Consider the following 25,920-nt stretch of genomic DNA (forward strand, 5'->3'; position numbering starts at 1 on the left):
CTACTATTTAATGGATGTTATTATACACCTGATATAAACCTTCCTCTTGAATCACTCTATCTATTAAAAAAACCGCATTAAAATCCGTTGAGTAGTTTCAAAGATTTAAGCATACAAAGGGACAGAGAAAGCGACTTTGTTTTTTACTATGTGATGAAACAAATGCAAGTGCATGTGTCTACAAATAATTCGTAAGCTTTGTCAGAATAAGCCAAAAACAACTTACAAAAAAGCAGGCAACTACTCATTTTTATAGAATTTTGACAGCCATCATTTTTGACATGTCAGAGATTGCGAACGTTTTTTGCCGGGCACTTTTTTCGATAGGAATACGAGTCAGAGTCTATACATACGTTTTATTTGTAAGTGAATGTATCTATTTTACTTTGTGCGGTGCTCCACATTAAAAGTAATTTTACGGTGAGTGATAATTACGTCACTTTTCATCACAAACAGTAAAAAAACCCACACGATAACATTTTAATTATTTAAAAGGTTTACTAAGCCTGGAATTAGTGGGCAGTGATTGACAGATAAATAATAAGATGAATTAATTGAAGTTATTTAGATATATTGCTGGTGTTATTGAAATTCTTGTTAATATTTATATTTACCTTTTTGTACGTACACGTTTACATTTGCACTTAAATGGGTAAAATTTGACCTTTTTTTCGGTGGAGAACTATTTTAGTGAAATTAAATTTGTTTTACGTACAACTATGTTTACGATACTCCTAGGTTTTTACATCGGTTTTAAAGAATTCATCAAAAATGTGTTAAAAAATAGCTAGAATTCACGTTACAAGTATTCATTTTTAAGTATAGTCACACAATTAAATATATTTAATTATCTCAAATCGACCTTACCGTAAATTTCTTCGTTCGTCTTAGGAGTGTATTTTTTGCAGTTTACAAATTTCATGTAAATTATTAGAAGGTAAAAATAAAACAACTATGTATTTAAATAGAAATTGTAATCTGACAAAAATTGTGTGAAACAATACACCTCTATTCACTATATGGCAAAAACATACGAAAAAATATTTACAATATTTGTGAACCACTTAAAAGTAAGAAAAGTACTACACCGGGTATCATAAAAGTAAAAAAAATATAAAGCAATTACAAAAATTATTTTTAATTGATAAAAACTAAATTCTGACCAAATCTTACAGCTTAATATATTTTGAGAAAAAATGACTGTAATACACGGATTGAAGGACTACCCACATATATCATGAATTGTTTAAAAAAATATTTTTGTATAAAAAATAATTACATATATATGCGTTCAATATTATTTAATATTCATATTTAATTTATATATTTTATTAAATTTAAGTGAGTACAATTGACTATGATGTGTTGGGTGATGGATCGGACAAACTCGTATAGCATAAATGAAATTTTCAAATATTTTTACAAGTAGTTCAACTATAGGTTTTGTTAGTTATTATAAAAATTAGCATTCAAGTAAAACTAAATTCGCGTTTATATCCGTTAAACATAACTTTATTAAACGGTAGTATTCTCGTTAACCAAATACGTATCAACATTGCTAGAAAGGAAATTACCAGATTATTTAATATTTAACTTGTTAGAATCAATAAAATCACTTAAAATGCTATCCATGAATTATTTTTCCGGTATTAAGCCAAGGATGTTGAAGTCTTTGTTGTCGTCACTTTTTTCTAACACCAGTCCCTTTTCATTCGCCAAATGTAGTACTGATAATAATGCAAGTGGTACACTGAGAGATTCGCGCATATTGTTTGATAATTTTGCGGGTAGTTTCGAATATAGAGAGAAGAAGGTAGTTTCGGAGACATGTTCCTTTTCGCCAGGTGGCGTTTGATGAGTCAGCATTTTCCACGTACAGTGCTTCAATTGTTTCATGTCGACTTTTTTCGCCCTCATTGCGTAGGGAATGAAGATTTTTGGTATCTGAAAATAGACAATGACCATAGTTTCATTGAATTTGTGGACAGCCATACAAGACAATGTTTTATTGAAGGCGTTTAGCAAGAATACTAATAAATCCCTTTTAAAATAATTATGCAATACCTTCGTGGGTGGTTCTAGCATTTCCCCAAGTTCCCCATTGTCCTCGAAGGCAGCCTGCGCGTGGGGGCTTCCCGCCGCTAAGCCATCTTCGTTTCCCCATTCATTGTTTTCCTGAAAATATTTTTTTCTTATGAACCTGAATATAATATAATTTTTTTCTATTAACCTCATAGCTTTGACCATTTTGATTTGTTAAAGATTTCTTAGACTATATTCATTCATTTAATTTCTCTTTCGTCTCTTTCTGTCGAATTGTGTTTCGTTCTGATTAAAACAGACAGACAAGTTAAGTTAAATATGAGCTATCAATTAGATCGATCGTGGTTTTTGTTTAATATGTAAAAAAAAGGTAACATCTACGACACTAATTTAACAAACACATATACATAAACTTTAAAACCGAGGCACTAAAGTCTAATATTAACTCTTTTATATAAGATTTTCTTAGTATTTATTCATTGATTTTTATAGTATTTATAATACTTTCGTTCCAAACCAATACAATGATAACACGTAAATAATTAGAAGGAAACGACGACGTCGAGGCAGAGTACCCTTATCACTTCGACGTCCGTCGTTCCACAACCGAGAGATTTCAAGAAAAGAGCGTACAAATTCTTAAAAGGCCGGCAACGCACTCGAGAGACCTCTGGCATTGAGTGTCCATGGGCGGCGGTGTCACTTAACATCAGATGAGCCTCCTGCCCGTTTTTTTTTTATAGAACAGGGGGCAAACGGGCAGGGGGCTCACCTGATGTTAAGTGATACCGCCGCCCATGGACACGCTTTGGTACGCTCTTTTCTTGAAGGACCCTAAGTCGAATTGGTTCTTATGATTTTTGCCCCCTATTATATAAAACAATGTATAAAAACAGTAACTAATCAGCGATTCCAATATCTTACCGGCACAGCCTGAGTGCAGTACGAGGCGTCGTTCTCGTTGTCGTAATTGTAATCGTGTTGCTCCACCGTGAGGGGCTCCTGCGCTTTGCTTTGCTCCACGTGACGCTTGTTCAACAGCATCACGTTCTTTCGGAGGCACAGCTTCAAGAAATGCGTCTCGTCGAGGCCTCTGAAATTTTGGTAAGATTAATAGTCTGTGAAATGCTTTTACTCTGTGGACCAGAGACAATATTTTTTTATAACGACAACATTGGCTGATTCTGTGGGCGAGTGGGTCGGAGCCGTTTGGCGGGAAAAGCTTATTGTCTTTTCATTTTTTTCTAAAATGCTAGCGACTTGATTGAATATCGATCTTTAATTAACTGTCTAGTGATTCAATTAACTCTCTGATTTAACTAAAATACTGCGACATATATATCTCGAAGATCTTCTATCTAAAAGAGCCCAAAGGCGAGAGATCCACTCACCGATCAACAGGTGTCTTAAAATTGGCTTCGTTCCACGTATGGCCAGTGGCCAAGGTCTTCCTGCTGATGGCTATCTTCGCCGGTTGAGCTGGTTCGTACTCCTCCGCCGGTTTCTCCGTGTAATCGAACGCGAGACCCGCTCCCATGAAGTCGAGCTGTCGTTTTGTCCTTGCCTTCTTGTTTTCCACCGTCACTCGAGCCGCCGTTAAGTGGGTGCGGTCAGGTTTGGATGCTGTAGAGTAATTAAAATTTAGGGAACTTTATTTCTCATTATAAAAATGTATTTTATTTACATGAGAAACTTATGTAGTAGCCGTCCCAATTTAAGTCTACTATGTTCACTCTAACATGCATCTTTAATGCCTTTCTTGATTTGTTAAACGAGCTAATATTGCGAATTATAAACGGTAATTGACTAAATAATTGCACACCCTCATACCTAATAGATTTTTTCAAATAATTTGTACGCGGCTTCGGATAGATAAGGAAACTCTCTCGACGAGTATTGCGTATAGTTGTATATTTGATTTTTTAAATATGCTACTAAATTATTATTTAAAAATCGTAAATTTTTTCTTTAGATATATTTTGAAGTGAAACTTCTTTAGGCGCATGAGGGTAAATTTTTACTGAAAGTCACGAAGGTTTGCACCGTTTTTGTCGAAGGAAAGGGAGAGAGCGATTGAGACCGATTGAGAGAGAGTGAGAAAGGTATATCTATATATATAAAAGAAAGTCGTGTTAGTTACACCACTTATAACTCAAGAACGAAAGAACAGATTTGAGTGAAAATTGGTATGGAGGTAGCTTAGAGCCAGGAGACGGACATAGGATACTTTTTATCCCGTTCGACAGCGTTCCCGTGGGACTTGACATGAAACGTCAGTCACTATAAAAAGTGGTATAACAAATAAGAATCAGACTTGGAATAATAAAACGCAAATGATAGCTATGTAATTGACGTATAATGACAGCTATGTAATGACGTATATATGACAATTTGATATTTGTAAGAAATCAATATTCAAAATATTTCTATTAAATAAATACGTTTAATTATTTTTACAATTTACAATTTAATTATAATGATAGTGCTATTGCCCATTCGTATAAACAGTGAAGAGAACTATAAAACTCGGTATTGTCGTATGTATACAGTTCATCCAAAGAATGATGAATGTTTCTATTTGTTGTTGTTGTCGAATGACGCATTTAATCGAGTATTGGAACGGGAACGTGAATATGATCACCAGGAATTAAATTTAGTAGTTCAAACGAATGTACCCCTGTTGAAATACCAACAAAAGGAAGTTTATGATACTTTAATGAAGGCAAACGATGATGAAAATGGTGGTTTATATTTCCTAGATGCCCTTGGTGGAACTGGCAAGACATTCCTCATGTCATTAGTTTTAGCAACTGTTCGGGCGAGATCCAACATAGCGGTTGCAGTTGCTTCTTCTGAAATAGCAGCCACATTGTTAGAAGGATGCCGTACGGCTCATTCAGAATTAAAATTACCGTTAAATCTTCAAACTATTGGAGAACCAACGTGTAATATTGCAAAACACTCAGCAATGGCCAAAGTTTTAGCGGCATCGAAAATCATCATCTGGGACGAATGCACAATGGCGCATAAACGTGCATTGGAAGCACTTAACCGAACATTAAAAGATTTACGCAATGAATCGAGATGTTTTGGAGGAGCAATGATTTTACTGTCTGGCGATTTCCGCCAAATACTGCCAGTAATTCCAAGATCTACGGCTGTCGACGAAATAAACGCTTGCCTCAAATCGTCAAATCTATGGCGCTATGTGAAGAAACTGCAGCTGACAACAAACATGAGAGTTACATTGCTTACTGATAAAAAAGAAGAAAAAGAATAAAGATGTAGATGACCTGAACTACATAATGGTATGCGTTTGGTGGTTAGAAAATTGAAGAACAATGTAATTTACGCTACGATAATGATAGGAAAATTCAAAGGTGAGGAAGTTCTTATTCCGAGGATCCCGATGATCCCAACCGATATGCCGTTTGAATTTAAAAGACTTCAATTTCCGATACGTCTTGCATTTGCCATGACCATCAACAAATCACAAGGCCAATCCTTAAAAGTTTGTGGTTTAAATCTAGAACATTCATGTTTTTCCCATGGTCAATTATACATGGCATGTTCACGGGTCGGAAGACCATCAGCGTTGTTTGTTTTTGCGCCTGATAATAAAACAAAAAATGAAAAAATGTGTATCACAAGGTACTTAAGGGAAGAGCAACCTATGTACTAAAATACAGAAATAATAATGAATGATTAATGTAGGTATTTAATTTTTTTGTATTTTTTCCAATAAAAAAACCCAAACTGCTTATTTATTGCCATTAAGGCGGAACAAAGTTCGCCAGGTCAGCTAGTCATATAATAATTAAAATATATCCATAATAATTTAAAATAATAACTTGACTTAAACACCCGAGATCATTATTCATATATAACAAATATCTCCTACACGGGTACTCATATCTCTAAAACTACTGAACCGATTTTTATGAAACTTGCGCTGTTCTATATTAAAAAACACTTTTACTCTCCGACAACTTAAGTATCTTACAAAATCATCATTTTTAAGCCACTATTACTAAAAACTTAATCCGATAACCTAGTCTTTTGAAGTCAGTTAAAAACCAGTATACCTCTATTGGTCTTCAGCCTCCAATGCGATGGCCCTGCCCAGGCCGTCCGTATGGCACAGTAGGAGTACTCCAACCTGGAGTGGTGAGGCAATGTTGGCCTCATATCCGTGAGTCGCGCGACACTCGTCGGCGGAAGTCGCGCGACACACGCTGCGACAGCTACATCCGCTTCTTCTTCGCTCTCGAGGCCGCCGAGGGGCTCATCCTCTGTTTATATGATAAAGAATTTTCATTCACGAATCAAATAATTCAATGGCGCTTCAACCTTTTTTAGGTCTGGGCCTCATATTTCTGGTTCATGAAGATTATTTAAAGATTTTAGATAAGATTAGAATTAGATTAGAATTTTAATCTAATATGCGAGGAGGTGATCAGCCTCCTGTGCCTGACACAATGTTTTCCTTCAAAAAAAGTCAACGCACACGTGTGTCAGGCACAGTAGGCTGATCATCTAATTATCTATTCAAATAAAACAGGCGGAACATACAGAAATCTGTGGTACTTGGTTGTATTGTCAGTTTTTTGTATGTCATATGTATAGGCCGCTCACCTAACAGATCGTTATTCGGTTCATCCATCGGTATGGGCTCCACTTCTGCATTGACATCAATGGCCAACGCTTGTTGGGATAGGTTCAACCTATTGTCATCCACCCAGTTATTAACCCGACTTTCGCTATAAAATAGAAAATTAATAATTAATTTCATACTACACCACAAATCACACAAACTTAATTTAACCAATTTTAATTAATAAAAAAAAAAACATTTTTTAATAACTAATTGGGACAGTTTTGACTCGACTTTAAAAATGTGATACTATTCAATAGTATTCATTCTATTTATGCTTCCAGGAATTGGACAAAATTTCTGAAAACTAAAAATCCTATGAAGTAGTAAAATAATTTATTTTTATTTACTTATAAAAACACTCCTGCCTTAACAGTTGACCCTAAATTGGCACGAGTGAACAATAATAATACACTTTACAGACCGCTGTACAAAGGGAATATTCCAGCAATAGTTTAATATATATATATATAGTTATTAATATAGTTTTAAATATAAATAAATAAAAACAAAAATTACTCTAACATAATTTTTATTTTAAGTCGGTTTAAGTTCCTACCAATATTTGAAGATATATGGAAGCCCTTTGCTAGAAAATAAAACTTACGTGTCTTCCGTATCTGGATCCCAGTTATTCATGGAAAACCCGGCGAAGGGTTCACAAATATGATCCTCCTTTCTCCAGGGAGGGAGTAACTTCTTGGGTATTCTATATTTCTCGTTCCAATTCACATTACTGGGAATGTTCTCTTTATCAGATTTTAAAAATGGTAAATCCGTTCTGAAATGAGTAAAAACATCTTAATAACATACTCTCCGTTGATAGGGAATTATATATATTGCAGTAAAAAAACAAAACTTCTTTAGACGGATGAGATTTTTACAGAACGTCACGAAGGTGTGCAACGTTTTTGTCGAAGAAAAGGGAGAGAGCGATTCAGACCGATTAAGAGAGAGTGAGAAAGGGAGATCGAGAACAAATACTCGCTATTGGTTAATGTATTCGTTTGGTATGTAAGTTTCATATTAGAACTTTAGATGGCAATTCTGGCGGATTTTTTATTTATTTATTTTATCATTAGCCGCACGGAAAGTGTCGTTGACGATTCTGAAGAAGCTGATACTGGATACCGCTAGAGGTGAGAACAGTATCCATGTGGGAATTTGCCCTTTCATATGTGAAATATATATATTCAAAGATAAAGTACGAAAATTCTATACTTTTTGTAATTACTATAAATTACACTTAAAGCTAACATAAAATAAACTATGTCATAAATATATACAATACATATATGCCAGAGCTACACGCGATATACATATAATACATATGTATATCTGTCATTATACCATTAAAACCTGGAAATAAGTGGTGGCTCTTAAGGACAGCATACCTCAACATCAACGCCAGCGTCCGATCGTGAACAGGTAAAGTTGCATTGAATGCTCTATTCGAGGATGTCACATCACCACTAGTTGCAGCCAATCGTTCGAAGAAAGGATCTGAATATTAATAATTAATATAGTTTTTTATTTAAGTACAGATATATATATAATGTATATAATACTAGCGATCCGCCCCGGTACCAGTGCAATGCTGATGAAAAGCACCGTTTTTATTATGTATTATTAAGTTATAGGGAGTACCGCTTTTTTTTTAAAAGGAATCTCCCTGTTGGCCTTAATTAAGGGCCTTTACAGGCAGCTGTAAACAACAGGGCTGTTTTGGCTTGCTCGCTGTGGAGGGGAGAACGGCGGCCTACGACCGGTCGCGCAATTTTTAAATCTGTAGTATTTTCGAAAATATTTCATTTAAATCATATGCTGTAAAGGGCAATAGATATATATTTAATCAAAAATGTATTTAAGGTATTTCATTGGATTAGGATTCATGCTGTACTTAGTATATTATTTTGATAAATATCGTAGGGTTCAGCCTGCGTTTACAATGTAAGCGGTAAAAATGCATTCGACATCACATTAGAAACCTCAAAATCAAAATCTTTCACTATTAAATAGATGTTATTATACACATAACCCTTCCTCTTTAATCACTCTATATATTTAAAAAACCGCATCAAAATCCGTTGCGTAGTTTTAAAGATTTAAGCATACATAGGGACGGAGAAGGTGATTTTGTGTTATACTATGTTTTGATGTCTATGGACTATGATGACAAAAAAATCTGAACCGACACTAATCCGGAAATTCCTTATTTCTGAAGTACCATATACATTTAAATATTTAGTTTTTAATGTTAAATAGGAACTTGAGTGTATATGGTGTTAGAAATGTTTTTCATGGTTAAAATAAATACTTTTAAATTTAAATTAATGTTTAAATATTTCATTGTTTATAAATTGACATGATTCAAATCTATAAATAAATCAATATATTATATTATATAATCTATTTATGTAGAATGTATTAAGGGGCAATTCACGTTTTACGTAAGCATATAATATATTTCGTGATTACGTCAAAAATAATTATTTACTTTTGTTACGCATCTTACCCACACATTGTCTATGTTTGAAAACGAAATGCATTTTCTAGGGTTGCTACAAAAAGTAATACGTTTAAGTACTCTTATTTTTCAAGCTTTACATACTTTTTATGACATGGTTAAATTGCAGTAAATCTTCTTACGTAATTCTAGAACGGCCTCTAATGAGAATTATTGTTCAATGATTTATGAAATTGGTGTTCGGTGACTGTCGATTGTATACCGAAATGGGTAGTATTATTATTCGTTCCTATTACTGTTACTTTAAATAATTAATTTGAAGAAGATGGGACAGAAACTGTGGGTCCATCGTCTATATATACAGTGTTTTAATTCTTTTATTTACAATATAATTAAGTTGCATTATTTACATATACATGGTAAAGTATTAAGTAATACACATAGCTTTAAACTCACCAACACAATCGTTTGCCTCGAAATCTCCGTTCAACATTTCAGGGTTGGCCACAATGACACCTTTAGATTTTTTCTTCTTTTTCTTAGGTGCAGCTGCATTCCCTTCTTCCATGCCTTCCTCTTGTGTCTCCATGTCATCTTTCTTACCTCGTTTGCTCTAAAAAATAATTATTTGGAAACTTACAAATTCTATTTATATCAGGTACTATTTGTTAATGTGATATAGTTGATTGCTATATTATTAGTTATAATATTTAGGCATATAAATATAATTTTGTAATGTTTTTTATGTAGGATAATTGGTATTATTTTGACGTTCTATCAAATTAGTAGTAACAATTAAGGTAGAATAATGTAGTGGAATAAATAAATAAAAAATATAAGTAATAAGTCAATTTTCTAAAGTTCCCTTGTCAAAGAATAACTAAACTCATTCAATATTGTTTAAAATGGCATGATGTAACATCCGAATTTTGAATTAATAATATTTCAAACTGTCAGGGACAGGTTCAAACATTAATTAAAGATTCACTTTCCAATAAAATATAATATTAAAAAAGATAATGAAATCAATGATAGATAAGTATAAAGCCAATGATGTTCTTATTATTTGCCTAATATATACTATTCAATGTGTTATTAATATATTCATGTAAAAAATAAAAAAAATTATTTATCTAACATGAAAATTATAATAAAAAGAAAAACATAAAAATACATTTTTCTACATAATCAAAATCTTATTTTTTAGTTTGTTTGAAACTTTTCTGTAGTATGTACGCACTTTGCACTGTGAATCTGTTCATTAAAAAGATAATTTTTTGTAATACATTGACAGCATTGAGACCATCATTCAAAGTTGGCACGGTAAATTGTTTATCAGTCTCTTCCTGTTTGTCACTTTCCTCTGGAACTTCTTATACAATCTTCTTCCGTAACTGGTGCACAGGTTGAAATTGCCCAGTGCGATACACAATACTGATACACCAAGATAGATGACACCAAGTCTTTGTTTGGAATTCCACTCTCAATCTTTGATATAATACGCAACTTTTCTTAAGTATTTTTTTTTCTTTGCAACATGTTAAAAGTTTTACAAACAATTCAACACACAACATACATATAATATTATGATGTATAGAAAATTTTCTATTAATTTTTATTAATAAATTTATTTAGAATTTAACATAAAGGCGTCTATGGCAAAGGCCTGTACTGAGGCCCCAGAGAACCCAGAGTTCCTAAGAAAGGCTCATTTTAAATGATCTCCTTGCTTCTAAAAAGTTATCATTATAGCAAGCTTCAGTCATGCCCCAAATTAAACATAAATACAGTTAAACTTGCAAACTTATATTAATGTTCAAAGCCTACCTGTGCAGCTTTACTTAAGCCTCCAGCTACTTTCAAAGCATCATAGTGGACAGCATCCACTCGGAATGAGTAAATTCTTGAAGAAGCATCAACTAATGTGGAAGCTGTTTGAAAGTTATCCATCCTTGCATCATGCCGGTGCATCATAGTTGTCATAAAATCAATCAATTGAAGATTCCATGCATTGTCTTTATTGATTTTCTGAAATTAAAACTGTATAAATGTAATCAAAGAAAAGAAGTAAATTTCTGCAGCAGCAGATTTAACAATTATGATTAGGATATTAAATCGTGACTCTAGAAACGTTGAGATTTAAAAATTCTTATTCAACAGTTCATACATTCTCTGCATATAATTTCAGACATCCTTGAAAATGTTCTTTCATAGGGGATGATGTCATAGTTTCTCTAGTCCTTCTAGGTGATCCTTGAGGAGTAGATGGTGCCACTGCTTTCTCTGAAGCCACCAAAGAAGACCTTTCCGCGTCATCATCATTGCTTTCCTGAAAGGAGACAAAGGAGACCAAGACTGACTTAGAACTTGCGCTTACGATATAAACATTAGTCGTTGTGAGTATCGTTACGTAAAGGCCTAAGTTCTTTGTAATAATCGGCTAACCTGATAACGGACAGCACTTATTCTACTTTGAGGATTAAGACTCCGTCGTCTAAGTAAACTCCCGCCAAGGCTTTTTCTGGTGTTTAGGGGGGTGGACGTTATAATGTTTTGGAGCACCATTTTACTTTACATTTGTCATGAAAAACGCAATACACCGACACACTCCAATAATATTTAACTATTAAGTAAATTTTACCGTAAAGGTTTAATATTTACAAAATTAAACTCAACGGTATTAGGCATTTCAAAAATCTACTTTGGCACAGATGACAGATCATATATTAACTAACTAACTACTCACGTCTCACACTACTCACTACACAGATTATAAACAACGACAAAAATCCATATTGGGTAAGTCTAGATTTATACTTTTAAAACTACATTATTCCGAAATGTTTCAATAAAACCGTCTAGCAAAAAAAGTCTGTGTATATTTGTAAGTTTATTTGTGTAACTATTATAAATTCTCTGTAACATGAAACATCAAGCCTTGGGGCTTGAGAAAAAGTCACTTTTCGACAGGCATGAGCTCCTGTCATATTTGTGTAATATGACAGTATCTCAGTTCTCACGCATTGTCACGTGATCATTTTCATACAAATCCTTTCAATTTTCAAAAAACCGTAACCAACACGGTTAGATATTTAGATAAGGGGGCTGCAATGGCAATGGGAACTGTGAATAGTTGACGAATGCACCAGCATTGCCACTTGCTCCAACGAGAGAGACACTAGTTTGCCTCAAGTCAAAGTTCTCGACAGGTCCAGATTTCATGGTGATAGTTAGTACTTAGTTACTGATTAATTACAAATTCTGAAAGAACATATTTTATTCATACCAATTGGCTTTTTAGACAGCGAACATGAATGTCTCGTCATGCTTTCTTTTGGCACCAGGCAACGTTGCGACGCCGCTTACTTAATAATAACTTAATTTAAGTGATAAATAGTACTATTAGTGTAAAGGCCTTTTTTTATTTAAGATAATTATATCAAATTAAGTAAAACAAAACTATCGTATTGGTAGTTTAGATATTAATAAATAAATATAATATAGTTAAAGTTTATAAAAAAATTGAGTAACATAACTCAGGGTAAAACCTGTACCTGTCCTGTAATAATCTGTCCGCACAGCTGTTTCTAAACGTCACGCATACAATCTATTCTCTTTGTTTGTCGCTTGTTGCCAACTTCCCGTCAGTCATTTTGTGATCATTTTCTTTGGTGGCTGTTGGGTTTACGGTCGACGAAATCGATAAAAATCTTAATCATCCAGAGTCTTTTTAAAAAGTGTCACAATGAGTTCGGGAATGCCTGAATTAGGCTCCAAGATAAGCCTAATATCTAAAGCCGATATCCGCTATGAAGGTCGACTATTCACCGTTGATCCTCAAGAATGCACCATTGCTTTGGCTAGCGGTAAGTTGACAAATGGATGCTAATACTTTGATATATAATGTTTTCCGTAACATATACGGTAATTACGACGGTTTTTAAACTTAAATATTAGCATTAACCTGATCTAATCGGCCAAAACATAATCATTCGAGAACAATTCTGTCGTTTTCTTTTTATTTTATGTTCGCAAAGTTGTTATGTACTTAAAATCACAATAAACTAACAGATTTCTTTGTACTTATATAAGAATTGATTGTGGTACGTTAAGTTTTGCCCATTAACCACGTTGTTTTTCTACTACCTTCCTAACAAACTTTGTTTGTATAGTCGGTGTAATCGTAATGCTTTTTGATGACGTTGTTAAAGATTAATAGCTGTAAACAAGTCTCGTCTTGTTAAATGCTTGCTCTAAATGAATGTACGGTACGAGATATCACAAGATTATATACGTCAATAATTATTTATATCTTGAGATATGCAATATATATTAGTCTTATATGAAAATGTTTATTTTCCTTTATTCAGTAGAAACCGAAGCGAAAACTTTCTATTTGTTGTAAAATTATTAGTCTTAATTTTTTATTGTATTGCATTAAAGGAATTGTATAATAAAGCAGAAGTAGTAAAGTAAAAACAAGATGTAGCAATAGTTCAATGACCTGTCTACCTTCTTTTGAATAATTCCCAGTTCATTGAATATACTGTCACAGAATATCTAGTTCTTTGAACTTTGTAGAATACTTTTTTTTTCTCAAATGTATTCAGCTTAACAATAATATTTGTAATATTTGACAATATTCCAATAAAAAGTTAGAGAAAAATAATAATTACTTTACAGTGTTATCAGCATAATTTTTTTATTTTTTGCAGTGCGATCATTTGGTACTGAGGATAGGGAGACTCAATTTCCGGTAGCTCCTCAAAGCCAAGTCTATGACTACATCTTATTCAGAGGTTCTGACATCAAGGATATCCGTGTTCTTAACAATGTGTCCTCCTTGCCAAATGACCCTGCCATTGTGCAAATGTCTGTACCACCATCCCTCGGGAGTGGCAATCAAGCACAGTTTGTGGGACAATACAGCCATCCAGTCGTGGGTCAGGGCCAATACCCACAATATCACCCTATGGGAGGTTTTCCAGGCAGTATGCACACACAAATGAACAAGAGTGAGTTGTCCCCTCAGACTTCAGTGGATTTAGCCCCTCAACAGCCTGTCAAAGCTCCAATAGGATCTGGAGTTGTCCAGCACCAAGTGAAAGACCAAGGTTTTTAAAACATAAGTAGAACTGCTTTCTCATTTGCTATCTTGCGATTTTTTCTTATTGGCAAGTGTTTTGTGCTATGAAGAATTGGGTATTTTATGTATATATGTATATGTACAATATTACTGTAATTTAGACAATAATATTGTGCATTTTTGGTAATTTTTAAAAATCAAATGCTTGCCAGTAACTTGTTTACTAAACATTATTATGAAATACCATATACATATTTTATTACATAGTAACTGTATGTATTGCTATATAGAATGAAGTAACAAAAGCCTTCATGTATTTTGATCTTCCTTTCCTTAACCCATAACCCAAAAAGCTTACTAGTGTCCTTAACCCTCCTTACTAATATTTGTATGACCAACATTATCCTTGTTAATTCTTTAATACCAAAGCATGTAACAACCCTCTGTAATTGTGATAAAAAACAGTAATTGAATGTTTATATTTATTAACCCTAAAATCGCAATATACTGAACATTCCTTGGTCTACTGCTTGAGGCACATTCTTATATCCGCTCTTGTATTTTTGTACTTGAGTCTATCATTACTTTGTTTCATGCTTATCATTAAATATTGCTTAATTTTATAATTCAGTCTTAGTGTATCCTCTTGTCATATTAATCTACATGTAACTTCTGCTTTTTTGTAGTTGTCTTCAACAAAGAAATTTAAATTTCTGTAAATATTTCAGCAAGATTTAAAGATGCATAAATATCTTAGTATTTAATAATTTTTAACTCTTGTGGTGAACATTATTAATTTTATTCTAATTCATTTAGGTTCCATGCTAGATTTGATTGGTGGAGGTTCCCAACAAACTGCTTCACGTTCTGGAACACCTGCGGCTGTCGGTCACAGGAAGAGCCCAACCGCAGATCAGGGTACACAGGTAAAGTAGAAAGCAGTTTTGTAACTAACCTTGCTAATCTAAGTTGCTTTTTTTACGAATTTACATCAGGATTTTATGCAATTAATTTTATTTGTATTTAAAAAAAGTTTAGGCTCAGCTAGAAACTTAACCAAATGATAATCAGCAGGCTGGAGCGAGTGGATCCGGGCAGCGTGATTCACGTCGTGGCGCCAACGCATCCAAGACGGTGCGTCGCCAGAGCTCCCGCAGTCGCCAGCGTCAATCCAGCGGGTCTCAATCGCAGCCGCCATCCCAGCAGCAGATGCAGAATCAGCAACAATCTCAGCCGCACCATAATCACCACCAACCTGGTGAGCTTGTTGAAAGTAAGGCACATACATTTGATCGAGGGACTTGATGATTTGAGCTTAAATATTATTGCTAACAAACTTTTTGCCACTAAACTATTGTCAACTAAAAGGTAATTTTTTATTGCTTTAAAAATATGTATGTGCTTCAAATGAGTGAAAATATTTAGAAATTAATCTATTTAATGTAGTATTTAATTATTATATATTAGTATTTATATAATACATATTCTACATGTTGTGTTTTTATTAAAAAGAGCTGGAATAATCTTTCATTTAATAATTTACTTGTTTTATTTTTTTTGATTGATTAAAACATTATTCTATATAAATTATATTTTCTTTTAGACATGGAAGCTAAATTGTATGTTACTTTTAAGTACCTGCTAATAGTATATATTCTGCATTTCTTTGTTGTAATATGCTAAATAAAAGTAATGGGTCCAGGTATGGGCTACAACAGAGGTGGTTGGAGAGGCAGATCTCGCGGCCGCGGTCGTGGTGGCTTCGTGCCTCGCAACAAGAACACTCTGAAGTTTGACAACGACTATGACTTTGAGCAAGCCAACACCGAGTTTGAGGAACTGAGGACCCAACTGGCCAAGGTCAAGATTGCCGATGGTGAAACAAAAGTAGAGGTAAATATAATGTAATGTATTGTTGCATATATACAGCTGTTTGTGTTTTGTTCATCAGTATTCCTTAAGCTACTCACTAAATAATATCCAAACAATTGCATTATACACAAAAGCCAAAATGGAATACACATTTAAACATAAGCAAAGTTAACAGTATTTACGTATTTAAATACGATAAAACTAGAATTAGAATTTCTGCCCTCTTCTTTTTTCAAGACATGATCAATAGATTTATAAAACCTAATACTGACTTTGGAAATTGATACAGAGATGGTTTAGGTATCTTACTTATTTTGATTTATATATATTTTTTATTATTTGGATAACTAATTAACCGATGTATTGGAAGCCTGATGTTGAGCAGGGTGAGCCAGACAAGAAGGACGACTCGGGCAACGAGACGGGAGCTGGAGAGCCAGATGTTGAGGATGACTTCACCGGCTACGATAAGAAGAAAAGCTTCTTTGACAACATCTCTTGTGAGGCTGTTGAGAGGTCAGTGTCTGTCTTGTTCTTGAATTATAACTATGTTAAATTCATACAATGCATTTCGTTAAACATTAATTGACCGTTTGATAGTAGATTAATACTATAACTACTATGTTTACAAACCCCGTGCAGGCAAAAGGGTCGCAGCCAGCGAACAGACTGGAGGACGGAGCGCAAGCTGAACTCGGAGACGTTCGGCGTAGCGTCCGCTCGTCGCGGGGCGTGGCGCGGGCGACCTGCCTGGAGGCACAACCCCCACAACCCACACAACCCTCACAACATGCACAATATGCACAACCAGCATCCGTGAGTCTCTTTTCATATTAAATGTACCCAAACAATAGTACCTTGCCCTCAATTTATTTTAAATTTTAACATCTATGGAGTGAGAACTATTAAAAATATTTGGTCATGTTTTGTATGTGATTAAATATGTTGGTGGTAGTTGGTACAAATAAGACAGCGTTATCGAGCTCTAGCGGCACGTGCACCTGACGTCATTGATCCACTACGTTTCGGGTGTATTAAAACCCGCCTGAAGTGTCTGCAACCACAGTCTTAACCGACTGTCACTTCCCTCCCTTTCTCTCTCACTCACACTTTCACGCTGAGTCTCTCTCTCTCACTCACACTTTCACTCTGAGTCTCTCTCTCACTCTCACCGATTAATGTAGTATAATAATGAAATAAGGTTTTAGAAGATATTTCTTACCTAAGTTGTAAAATGATCTAACTGCTTTAATTATTATTAAAAATTGGTTAAATTATTGATATCTGATACGATATTACTGTATTTCTTGTTTAACTTTTGATGCCTGGACATACATACACAAAATTGAAATGAAAAAAGAACGCTACAAATCGTATTTTTCATATATTGTTGCGTGTTATTCCAGGATGTACTTCCCGAGCTGGCGGCCGATGCGTGGCGGTCGCGGCCGACCCAACAACATGCACCCTCACAACAACCACAACGCTCACAACAATCACAACAACCGCCAACAACGCCCGAACAACACGCCGGCGCCACCCGCCCCACAACCCGCTGCTACAGGTAATACTCACAATAGTCTCATTACTCATACTGAAGTCAGCTTTCGTTTCTCCAGAACATTTTTATTCTACCGTATTGTAACCAAATGGCGTCTTAATTACTTTAAATGTTTTAAATGCTTTAAACTTAAGTATTTTAAATGTACCTACTTTTAATAAATGAGAAATTATTCTTACAAATTTAACCAAACAACTTAAGGTAAAAAAAACTGTGATTCTTATATACATATTTAATAATTATAGCAGACTCGGCCAAGGGTTGCTGTGGCTAAGGTTTTTGTTATATTACATAGTAGTAAACTATTCAAGGGAAACGGTAGGAGAACTTATGTGAAACGTTGGTACTTTTAACACAGCGACATCTGTTAGAATTGCATCAAATAAACAAATAATTTGCAATAAAATAAAATTGCGTCAATAATTAAAGATCTAAGCTATCCTATCTCTTAAGTTGGACCAGACTGCTTACGGTGTGCCAATTTAATTTAAAAAATTTTAAGTAGTTTAGAGTCCATCAAACGTGACAAGAGATTTATATATATTAAGATTTATTTTATATTGAAAAATAATTTGTACCAATTTGTTTCAGCCAAGTAGGAGAGGTGGAAGTGTCACCGGAAGCCGAATCTTAATTTATTATCGCGAGGACTTATAACTAGTGGAAAAGTGTATTATGTTTATAGAAATGTGTCTAAATGGACTCACTCACGGGAATGTATTGGTTCGATTAGAGATTTGTGTCGGACATTGCTCTGGTGTGTCAGTGTTGTATCCTATATTTGGAAGGTGTTATGAAGCTCCCGTGAACGAAATTAATTCGTCCAAGAGATGATGCCCCTGGCAAGAAAACTTGATCAAATGAGATGAGCACTCAACGTATTAAGTCAACATTTGGAACGGTGCCCGGTAATCTTCTCGACTTAACAGAAATGACTGACTGACTCGACGATTGGATTGTTGATATTTTGAGTGCAGTCTCAAATGCTTGTGATATTTTCCAAGATTTCTTGTCGTAGGCCTTAAATGTCACTATAGGCTTAAAATGTATAAATGTGATCGTTGAGGCTGACAAATCACTCATAGATTATAGTTTATTTATGTAGCCATTTCACAAATGCGCGTGAGTGTGGGAGGTTTTAAGGATTGAGGGAGATTCCGTACCTTATGATTTCCATTAGAGCAAATATGTTTGGAATTGAGATTTTGTAATTGGATATGCGGAACCGAATTCTATATTAGTAATAATTCATGCGCCTTTGTGGAATCGTGAGCCCAATCGAATCGTATATTTTCATAGCTTGTCAGATAAAATTGTGCCTATTAATAGATATTTTTCTGTTGTTGCACATTTTACTTTTCGAAGGCAGCCGCAGCCCCTATTCTGCTGGGCAGATTTGGATAATTTTTGATAGTGTAAAACGTTGGGCTGCGCCCTGTGACCGAACACTGGATTTCTCTTTAAATAAATAAAATATTGTAGTTAATTGGGTCACAGGAGTCGGAGCTTTTTGTCCAGTGTATCAGTTGGTTTCTTAAAGGACTGCTTCCTCATTTCTTTATTTTTTCATTTGTTATGAGGGACTTGTTAATCTTTTTTAAAAATTAAAAGCTGGTGTACCTGGATTGTATTAAAAAATATACATTTCTAAATCTTAACTGGTTATTTTTATTAAAACATCTTCGTATTTAAACAATTCTTTTATTGCAAACCAAAACTTAAAGCTTATACTATCAGCAAACGCGATAATTCATAAAAATACATGTGTGATTTTAATTTTCACATTTATTCACCAGAAGGGTTTGAAAAATAATACATATTAATAATAATATACATATTTGCATCCACTCAAAAACCTTAATAAACTTATTTCAAGATATTTTTGTCCAAATGCTGATAGTATATTGATGTACATATGTTTAGTAAATACAAAATAGTTTTTATATAATACTAATGGATTATCCCCAAAAGATAGATATCAATAGATAGATGATCTATTGATCATAATCAATAATTCAATAGAGATTCAAGAAAATATTCTTGAATCTCTATTATTATTGGTATATTACCTGAACCATAATTGGTGAACTTTGGTACAATATTTTAGAGACCTTTCCATTATTGCATTTTAAGACGCATTAGCAACAATACAAAATAGTTAAAAGCTAATAATACTTAAAAATTAAGCTGTTTATACCTAATTAAAAATATATACTAAATGGAAACAAAATGTTTACACAACCATGTAACCATACTTGAAAAAAAGTAGAAGCGTACTTATAATTTGAGCCCAATGTTTAAAAAAAAAGGTAATCTCATGAATCTGTAAATTAGAATCGTATGAGAGGAATAGATGTGTTTTGGATGCTTTAACAACCAAATATTAGATTTGTTAGTGGTAATTTCGCGACAAATATACGGATGATTCACAAAAATATTCTCTTGAACTACATAAAAACTTAGTTCAAAATTATTTATCTAAGGACGATCGGTAAATATTCATAAACGTATCAAAAGTGTATACGAAAAGAAGTAGAGAAGAGTTTAAGCGCGCCACTCGCGCACCGGCTGTCCGTTCTCCACTACCCATACTGATCCACTTTGAGCTTTCAAAAGGATTTCAATCAAAGACCTTGCGACGTGTTCAGAGCTGAAATAAATAATACAGTGTAAGGTATGATCAGTGCTTGGCTTTAGGCTTGACTGTGCACGTAGTTCGAACCCCGGTTGTGTAAAAATAGACTTATATTTAGTATTGTCTTTTTTAAACATAACTTTTACACATTTAAAGAAAACACTTATCTGTATTTATTTCCCCGGAGTTGGTATCGACTAAAAGATGTAGAGTTTTTGCGGATTGTTTGTACTCCGGGGAAATAAAGACAGATAATACAAAATTTTCTACAGCTGTGATACTTTTTGACATTTAACACTTTTGTCTTTAGTCACCGTGACCATGCAAGCTGTGAAGCACGCGAAACGTCGGTTAAATTTAAATTATGTTTAAATAATTATAAGTTTACAATAATACATAACTTTAATCCGTAAAAAAGTGTTTTCTTTAGACTTATATTTCTTTAGTACTCGCTTATAAGGTGAAGAAAAACATCGTGAGGGTACCAGTAAATAAATATTAGCTTATCCAAACAGATATTGATTTTTTGAAATGTCAGCTTTTCTTAATTTATAGATGACGTAAATAAATGTAAAATTGAGCGAGTTTTATTTTCGTAAACTATAAATTCTGCGTTGTTAAATAATGTTTGTAGTACATTAAGTTTGCAATGCTGGGATCCCACCTCTGAGTTTTTGAGTTGGCATTATCTCTCTGCCACGCAGCCTCATATTCAGAAGACATCAACTGCTTACGAATGTCCTTAATAAGTCCTGTGTCCGTTAGTCCGGGACACAATACTATACTCCTTACTCCTGTAAGGTTGACGTGGTATTGATCCTGAAGTGAAGAGACAAAACTATTACTAACGTGTACAGATAATAAGATAAATGTGGTATTCAAACAATCACACTCAGACAAACAAAATATCCAGAATATATGTATACTTAATATATGCAGCTACCTTGCACAAAGAATTAGTCTAGCTATTCAAAGAGGGAACGCTGCTAGTATCTTCGGAACCTTGCCTAAAGGGACTCCTTTTAATAATATTTTTTAATTATTAAATTTTAAGGTTAGTTATTAGATATATTTTTAGTTTGTAATTGTATATTAATATAATTAAATGTATATTTTATTTTGCAGTTTTAAAACACAAAATATACTTAACATAAAAACTTCTAAGATAAATAGAAAATATTGGCGTTTATGCATCGGTTTGTCTCTCCCTACAATATAGCGAGGGGGGCGATGGCTGGCCATACGTCATACTTGTGAACTTGAATTTGTGTATGCGGTGATGTTACTTATTTCGACTATGTATTTGTAGGTGTGTTCTCCCATTTCCACCATGCCAAAGAGGACAAATCTTTGTTATTTATTATCTATTATTTATTTACTATTAATTACTTGAAGATGTCATGTGGAACATATTGTAATGGTTGCAACCAAACACACAATTTGTGAAACAAGAAACATGGCGATTAAAAAGAATGGCGGAGAGTTTATTGCCATCCTTCTCTTCCATTCTACGCCCTTGACTTGAGAACTGGCAGTAAAGGTAAAATTAGAAGCATTTAATATTTCTTTATTGACGTTCATAAGTGTAAATTCTGTCAACTAAATAAATACATGACTTTGAATTTGATATGCTATAACTTAAACGACTACACTTGCGCGTTTCCTTCTAATCTCTCTCTCTCTCTCTTAATCAACATTTTTTTTTTGTTTCAAATATTTGAAGCAGATATGAATCTGTACTAAATACATACCCCATAGGCCCTAGTCAGCCCGACAACTGCGTAATTCGTAGCCGTATAGATGGGGGTAGAAACTTGTGGTTTGGCGAACGCAGTGGAGGCTGTATTCACTATGGTACCACCCTGCCCGCCACGGTCTTTGCCCATGTAACGGTACGCTAGGAGAGTACCTCGGATAACGCCGTTCTGAAAAGTGTTACGATTAAAACCATTGATATATATATACATACTTATATAGGACGTATATGTATTAGGACGTGTTTTATTATTTATATATTTTATTTATAACACATAATTTTATAGTGTGCAGCCACTATAAAATTATGTGTTATTATTATATGCTTTCAGCTCGAGCCATAAGAGTTTATTAAAACCTATTGAGTATTTTTAGCACAAGAAATTTAAAAAAATTAATATTGAAATAGAAAAGTTTACTTTACTTTTAAGGTTCTAACTTTTTTATGGTGGGAGTTATATGATAAATTTACACCGTATTTTTGTTAAGAAAAGCGCACAAATGTAAAGGAGGCTCACCCGATGATAAGTGATAACAGTCGGCTTTTAAAAAATTGGTACACTCTTTTCTTGAAGGACTCTAAGTCGAATTGGTTCGGACAAGATTTAAAGTTTTTTAGCGTAGAGTAGCCTACTGAATGTTTGGTGGACGACCAGAGAGATCTCCACAGCAGAAGCGTATAAACGTGGAGTAAAATCGGTTCAAACTGAACCTTCATACTAACCGCTACGAGATATATATTTTTCTAAAGAAAATTCATCGTTACTATCTTCCACTTATCAATAAGAATTGTTCTAAATATAGAGTGCCGACTTTATATTATATGCTTATATACTTAGTCTGGCCATAAATACTGATACAATTAAAAATAAACAAAATATTACATTTTAATTTGGAATCTGTTATTTTTATATGATTGTCCATTTAGTTTTCTCATTTTGGCGCCAATAGTTTGTATAATATTTTGCTATATTAAAATGCAGTGGGGTGATGAAGAGAACCGAATCGCTGTGATTTCATTACCAAAGTAGGTATAAAGCTAAATGCACATTTTAAACCTCTCCATACGCTTGGTATTTGTAAAATATTTGAGTACTGGGCTATTAATAAGTACAATGAGACCTCCTCTATTTGTGACAGAAAAATATCTGGCCTTCCACGTAGTCTTCTTAAGGAAAAGGTGGTCAAAGCAGTAAGGGAAAGAATTCGAAGAAATCCTGTCCGAAAGCAAAAGATTTTATCTCGGGAGACAAAGATAGCACCTAGAACCATGTTGCGTTTTTTAAAAGATGACTTAGGACTTGTAGCCTATGAGAGACGTTCTGGTCATTTCTTAAATGATAATTTAAAAAAGAATAGGGTGATAAATCGAAAAAATTACTGAAGCGGTACGCAAAGAGTGGTCACAGAAAAATTTTGTTTACGGATGAGAATTTTTTTACAATCGAGCAACATTTTAACAAACAAAATGACTGTATTTGTGCTCAAAGCTCTAAGGAAGCTTCCCAATAAGTCGCAGTGTGCAACGTGGGAACTATCCGACTTCAGTGATGGTTTAGTGGGGTATTAGCTATGAAGGAGTGACTGAGTCATACTTTTATGAAAAAGGTATCAAAACTTCGGCACAAGTGTATCAAGATACCATCCTTGAGAAGGTAGTGAAGCCATTTAATAACACCATTTTCAATAACAAAGAATGGTCCTTCCAACAAGACTCTGCAACGGGTCATAAAGCTCGGTCTACGCAGTCTTGGTTGAAAATGAACGTTTCGGACTTCATCAGCGCTGAAGACTTGCCGTCGTCTAGTCCCGATCTTAATCCGCTAGATTATGATTTATGGTCAGTTTTAGAGAGTATGGCTTGCTCTAAACGGCATAATAATTTGGAGGCCCTAAGACAATCCTTTTCGATTGATTGTGAACGATTGGCAGTGAAGATTTTTCCCATGGAAAGAGTGCGTGCTTCTATCGATAACTGGCCTCAACGTTTTAAGGACTGTATCGCACCCAATGGAGACCACTTCGAATAAGCTTTTTATATTATAAATTGTTTTTTATTTATGTATTAAACTAACACACTGTAAAAGTAATAAATGTTATTTGCAACAGAAAAAAATTTTTTTTCTTTGTTTCAGTATTTATGGCAAGACTAGGTATATATTGATCATTATGCAGCACACTTATACTTGCAGATCGATGTTTCAATTCTTAGTATCTATTTTTCCTTTGTAAATTACGATGTAATTTTTACGAACAATTTTGTATAATACCCGTTCCATTATTACGTACCAGGTTGACATCAACTTCTAGCTCCCAAAATCTATCGTTCATCACCCCAGCATTATTTATTACAATATCCAATCGATTGAATACTTTTATTGTCATCTCGAAGGCTTCTGTTAAAACAGAAAATGTCTAGTTAAACTATACACTGTAAATAGAACTACATTCGAATCCACACATTTTTTTATTCAAACTCTAACTTCGTGAGGTAAGAACAATCCAAAGAGGTTGAGAAAATTAAAAATCGTCATTATTTTTATTTACAAATGGTGAAAAAAATTTTTTTTTATAGAACACGGGGCAAACGGGTAGGAGGCTCACCTGATGTTAAGTGTTACCGCCGCCCGTGGACACTCTCAATGCCAGAGGGCTCGCGAGTGCGTTGCCGGTCTTACATTTCATGAATATCGAAATTTCGTCGGAAAACGTTTGACTCAAAACGTGTATTCGATGTTTCTAACCTTACCTTCATACTGTGGATAATCAGTAACATCACATTGGCAAAATAATACATTTTTTCGTCCATATTTTACACCGAGCTCATCAGCAATTTGCTCCCCGATTTCAGAATCAATATCGCACAGGGAAACCTGTAATGTGTCGATGACGAGATTTAAATATATTTGTGTCAATCTGGTACCAAAGGGCATTGTACCAACGCGTGGAATCTTTTCATGTTTATATCTCTCATTAATAGTGATGGGTGATGTTGAAAAATTAATTTCTAACAGTCTGTATTAATAATAATAACTAACAATTTGATTTTGGACATAATTGGAAATGTTTAAACAAATAATCATTTTTCATATTGTTTCAATCTTTCTCGTTATTTATTGTCTCATTAAGATGTTATTAAATTACATTTCATCGACTAATTTATTGTTTATAATAATATACTTAGTAAGAACAAATATAAATTTGAGTTTAAACGAATGTATATAAAAAAAATCCGTTTAAATGAGGATGGGACAAATCTTTGTTTCATCTCGGCAATGTTTAAGATTACTCTTTAAGAATTTAACGCGATATTTATGAAAGGCATCTCGCCTTTCATAAAAACAATTTCTACGTATAATAAAGTTTATATACATTTATGTATAGTAAATATTATACAATGCGGCAATACTAATCAAAAACAATTTTAGATACTGCCGTAAAATGTCTATAATAAAAAATGATTTACAATAGTTCTGAATAGAATTTTGAAAAATTAACACACTTAACCAGCAACCAATATTCACATTGATAAATTTTCGCAATTAAATGAAAGTTCACTGACCTTAGCACCATTCTTGAGGAGTTCTTCCGAATAGGAGAGTCCAATACCGGCGGCTGCACCGGTGATTAAAGCTACTTGTCCTTTTAACTCCATTATAATGAAAAGACTGCGCCCAAATGCGGCGGCCACTAGAACCGTTGTGTTTCGATCGCGCCGGGTGAAAAGGGGCACGGGTTGAGGGGGGAGGTTCCCCTTTCTCTCCCCTATTTCCCTTGTAGTAAATATACGCACGATCGCTACTCTACGTACGTCGATTCAGTGTTTCAGCCGTGTCACTTATAGTAT

General features: G+C 34.0%; 3 protein-coding genes across 8 annotated transcripts; 1 reads left to right on the forward strand and 2 right to left on the reverse strand.

The window, feature by feature from the left end:
• Positions 1-957: 957 nt before the first annotated feature.
• Positions 958-11,870, reverse strand: LOC110992633 (condensin complex subunit 2). The gene is made up of 12 exons (XM_022258528.2): positions 11,610-11,870; positions 11,332-11,493; positions 10,992-11,192; positions 9,621-9,777; positions 8,092-8,200; positions 7,305-7,478; positions 6,679-6,803; positions 6,129-6,335; positions 3,435-3,666; positions 2,968-3,136; positions 2,065-2,175; positions 958-1,944 (listed from the first exon to the last, which is right to left on the reverse strand). The coding sequence occupies exons 1-12, from the start codon at positions 11,727-11,729 to the stop codon at positions 1,636-1,638; spliced, it is 2,076 nt and encodes a 691-aa protein (XP_022114220.1). The 5' UTR covers positions 11,730-11,870; the 3' UTR covers positions 958-1,635.
• Positions 11,871-12,781: 911 nt separating this feature from the next.
• LOC110992388 (protein LSM14 homolog B) lies at positions 12,782-19,341 on the forward strand. 6 transcript variants are annotated; one of them, XM_045630923.1, is made up of 9 exons: positions 12,782-13,030; positions 13,880-14,278; positions 15,067-15,176; positions 15,322-15,523; positions 15,953-16,143; positions 16,508-16,638; positions 16,765-16,938; positions 17,529-17,686; positions 18,275-19,341. In XM_045630923.1, the coding sequence occupies exons 1-9, from the start codon at positions 12,910-12,912 to the stop codon at positions 18,280-18,282; spliced, it is 1,494 nt and encodes a 497-aa protein (XP_045486879.1). In that variant the 5' UTR covers positions 12,782-12,909; the 3' UTR covers positions 18,283-19,341. The 6 variants fall into 6 exon arrangements, with proteins under 6 accessions (XP_045486879.1, XP_045486876.1, XP_045486878.1 ...); XM_045630920.1 differs by having other exon boundaries at positions 12,784-13,030; positions 16,493-16,638; XM_045630922.1 differs by having other exon boundaries at positions 12,784-13,030; positions 15,322-15,508; positions 16,493-16,638.
• LOC110992539 (15-hydroxyprostaglandin dehydrogenase [NAD(+)]) lies at positions 19,100-25,771 on the reverse strand. The gene is made up of 6 exons (XM_022258412.2): positions 25,636-25,771; positions 24,823-24,946; positions 24,363-24,469; positions 22,070-22,243; positions 20,983-21,137; positions 19,100-20,333 (listed from the first exon to the last, which is right to left on the reverse strand). The coding sequence occupies exons 1-6, from the start codon at positions 25,726-25,728 to the stop codon at positions 20,228-20,230; spliced, it is 759 nt and encodes a 252-aa protein (XP_022114104.1). The 5' UTR covers positions 25,729-25,771; the 3' UTR covers positions 19,100-20,227.
• Positions 25,772-25,920: the final 149 nt, after the last annotated feature.

This window comes from Pieris rapae, chromosome 13 (assembly GCF_905147795.1).
Source record: "Pieris rapae chromosome 13, ilPieRapa1.1, whole genome shotgun sequence".
NCBI classification, from domain to species: domain Eukaryota; kingdom Metazoa; phylum Arthropoda; class Insecta; order Lepidoptera; family Pieridae; genus Pieris; species Pieris rapae.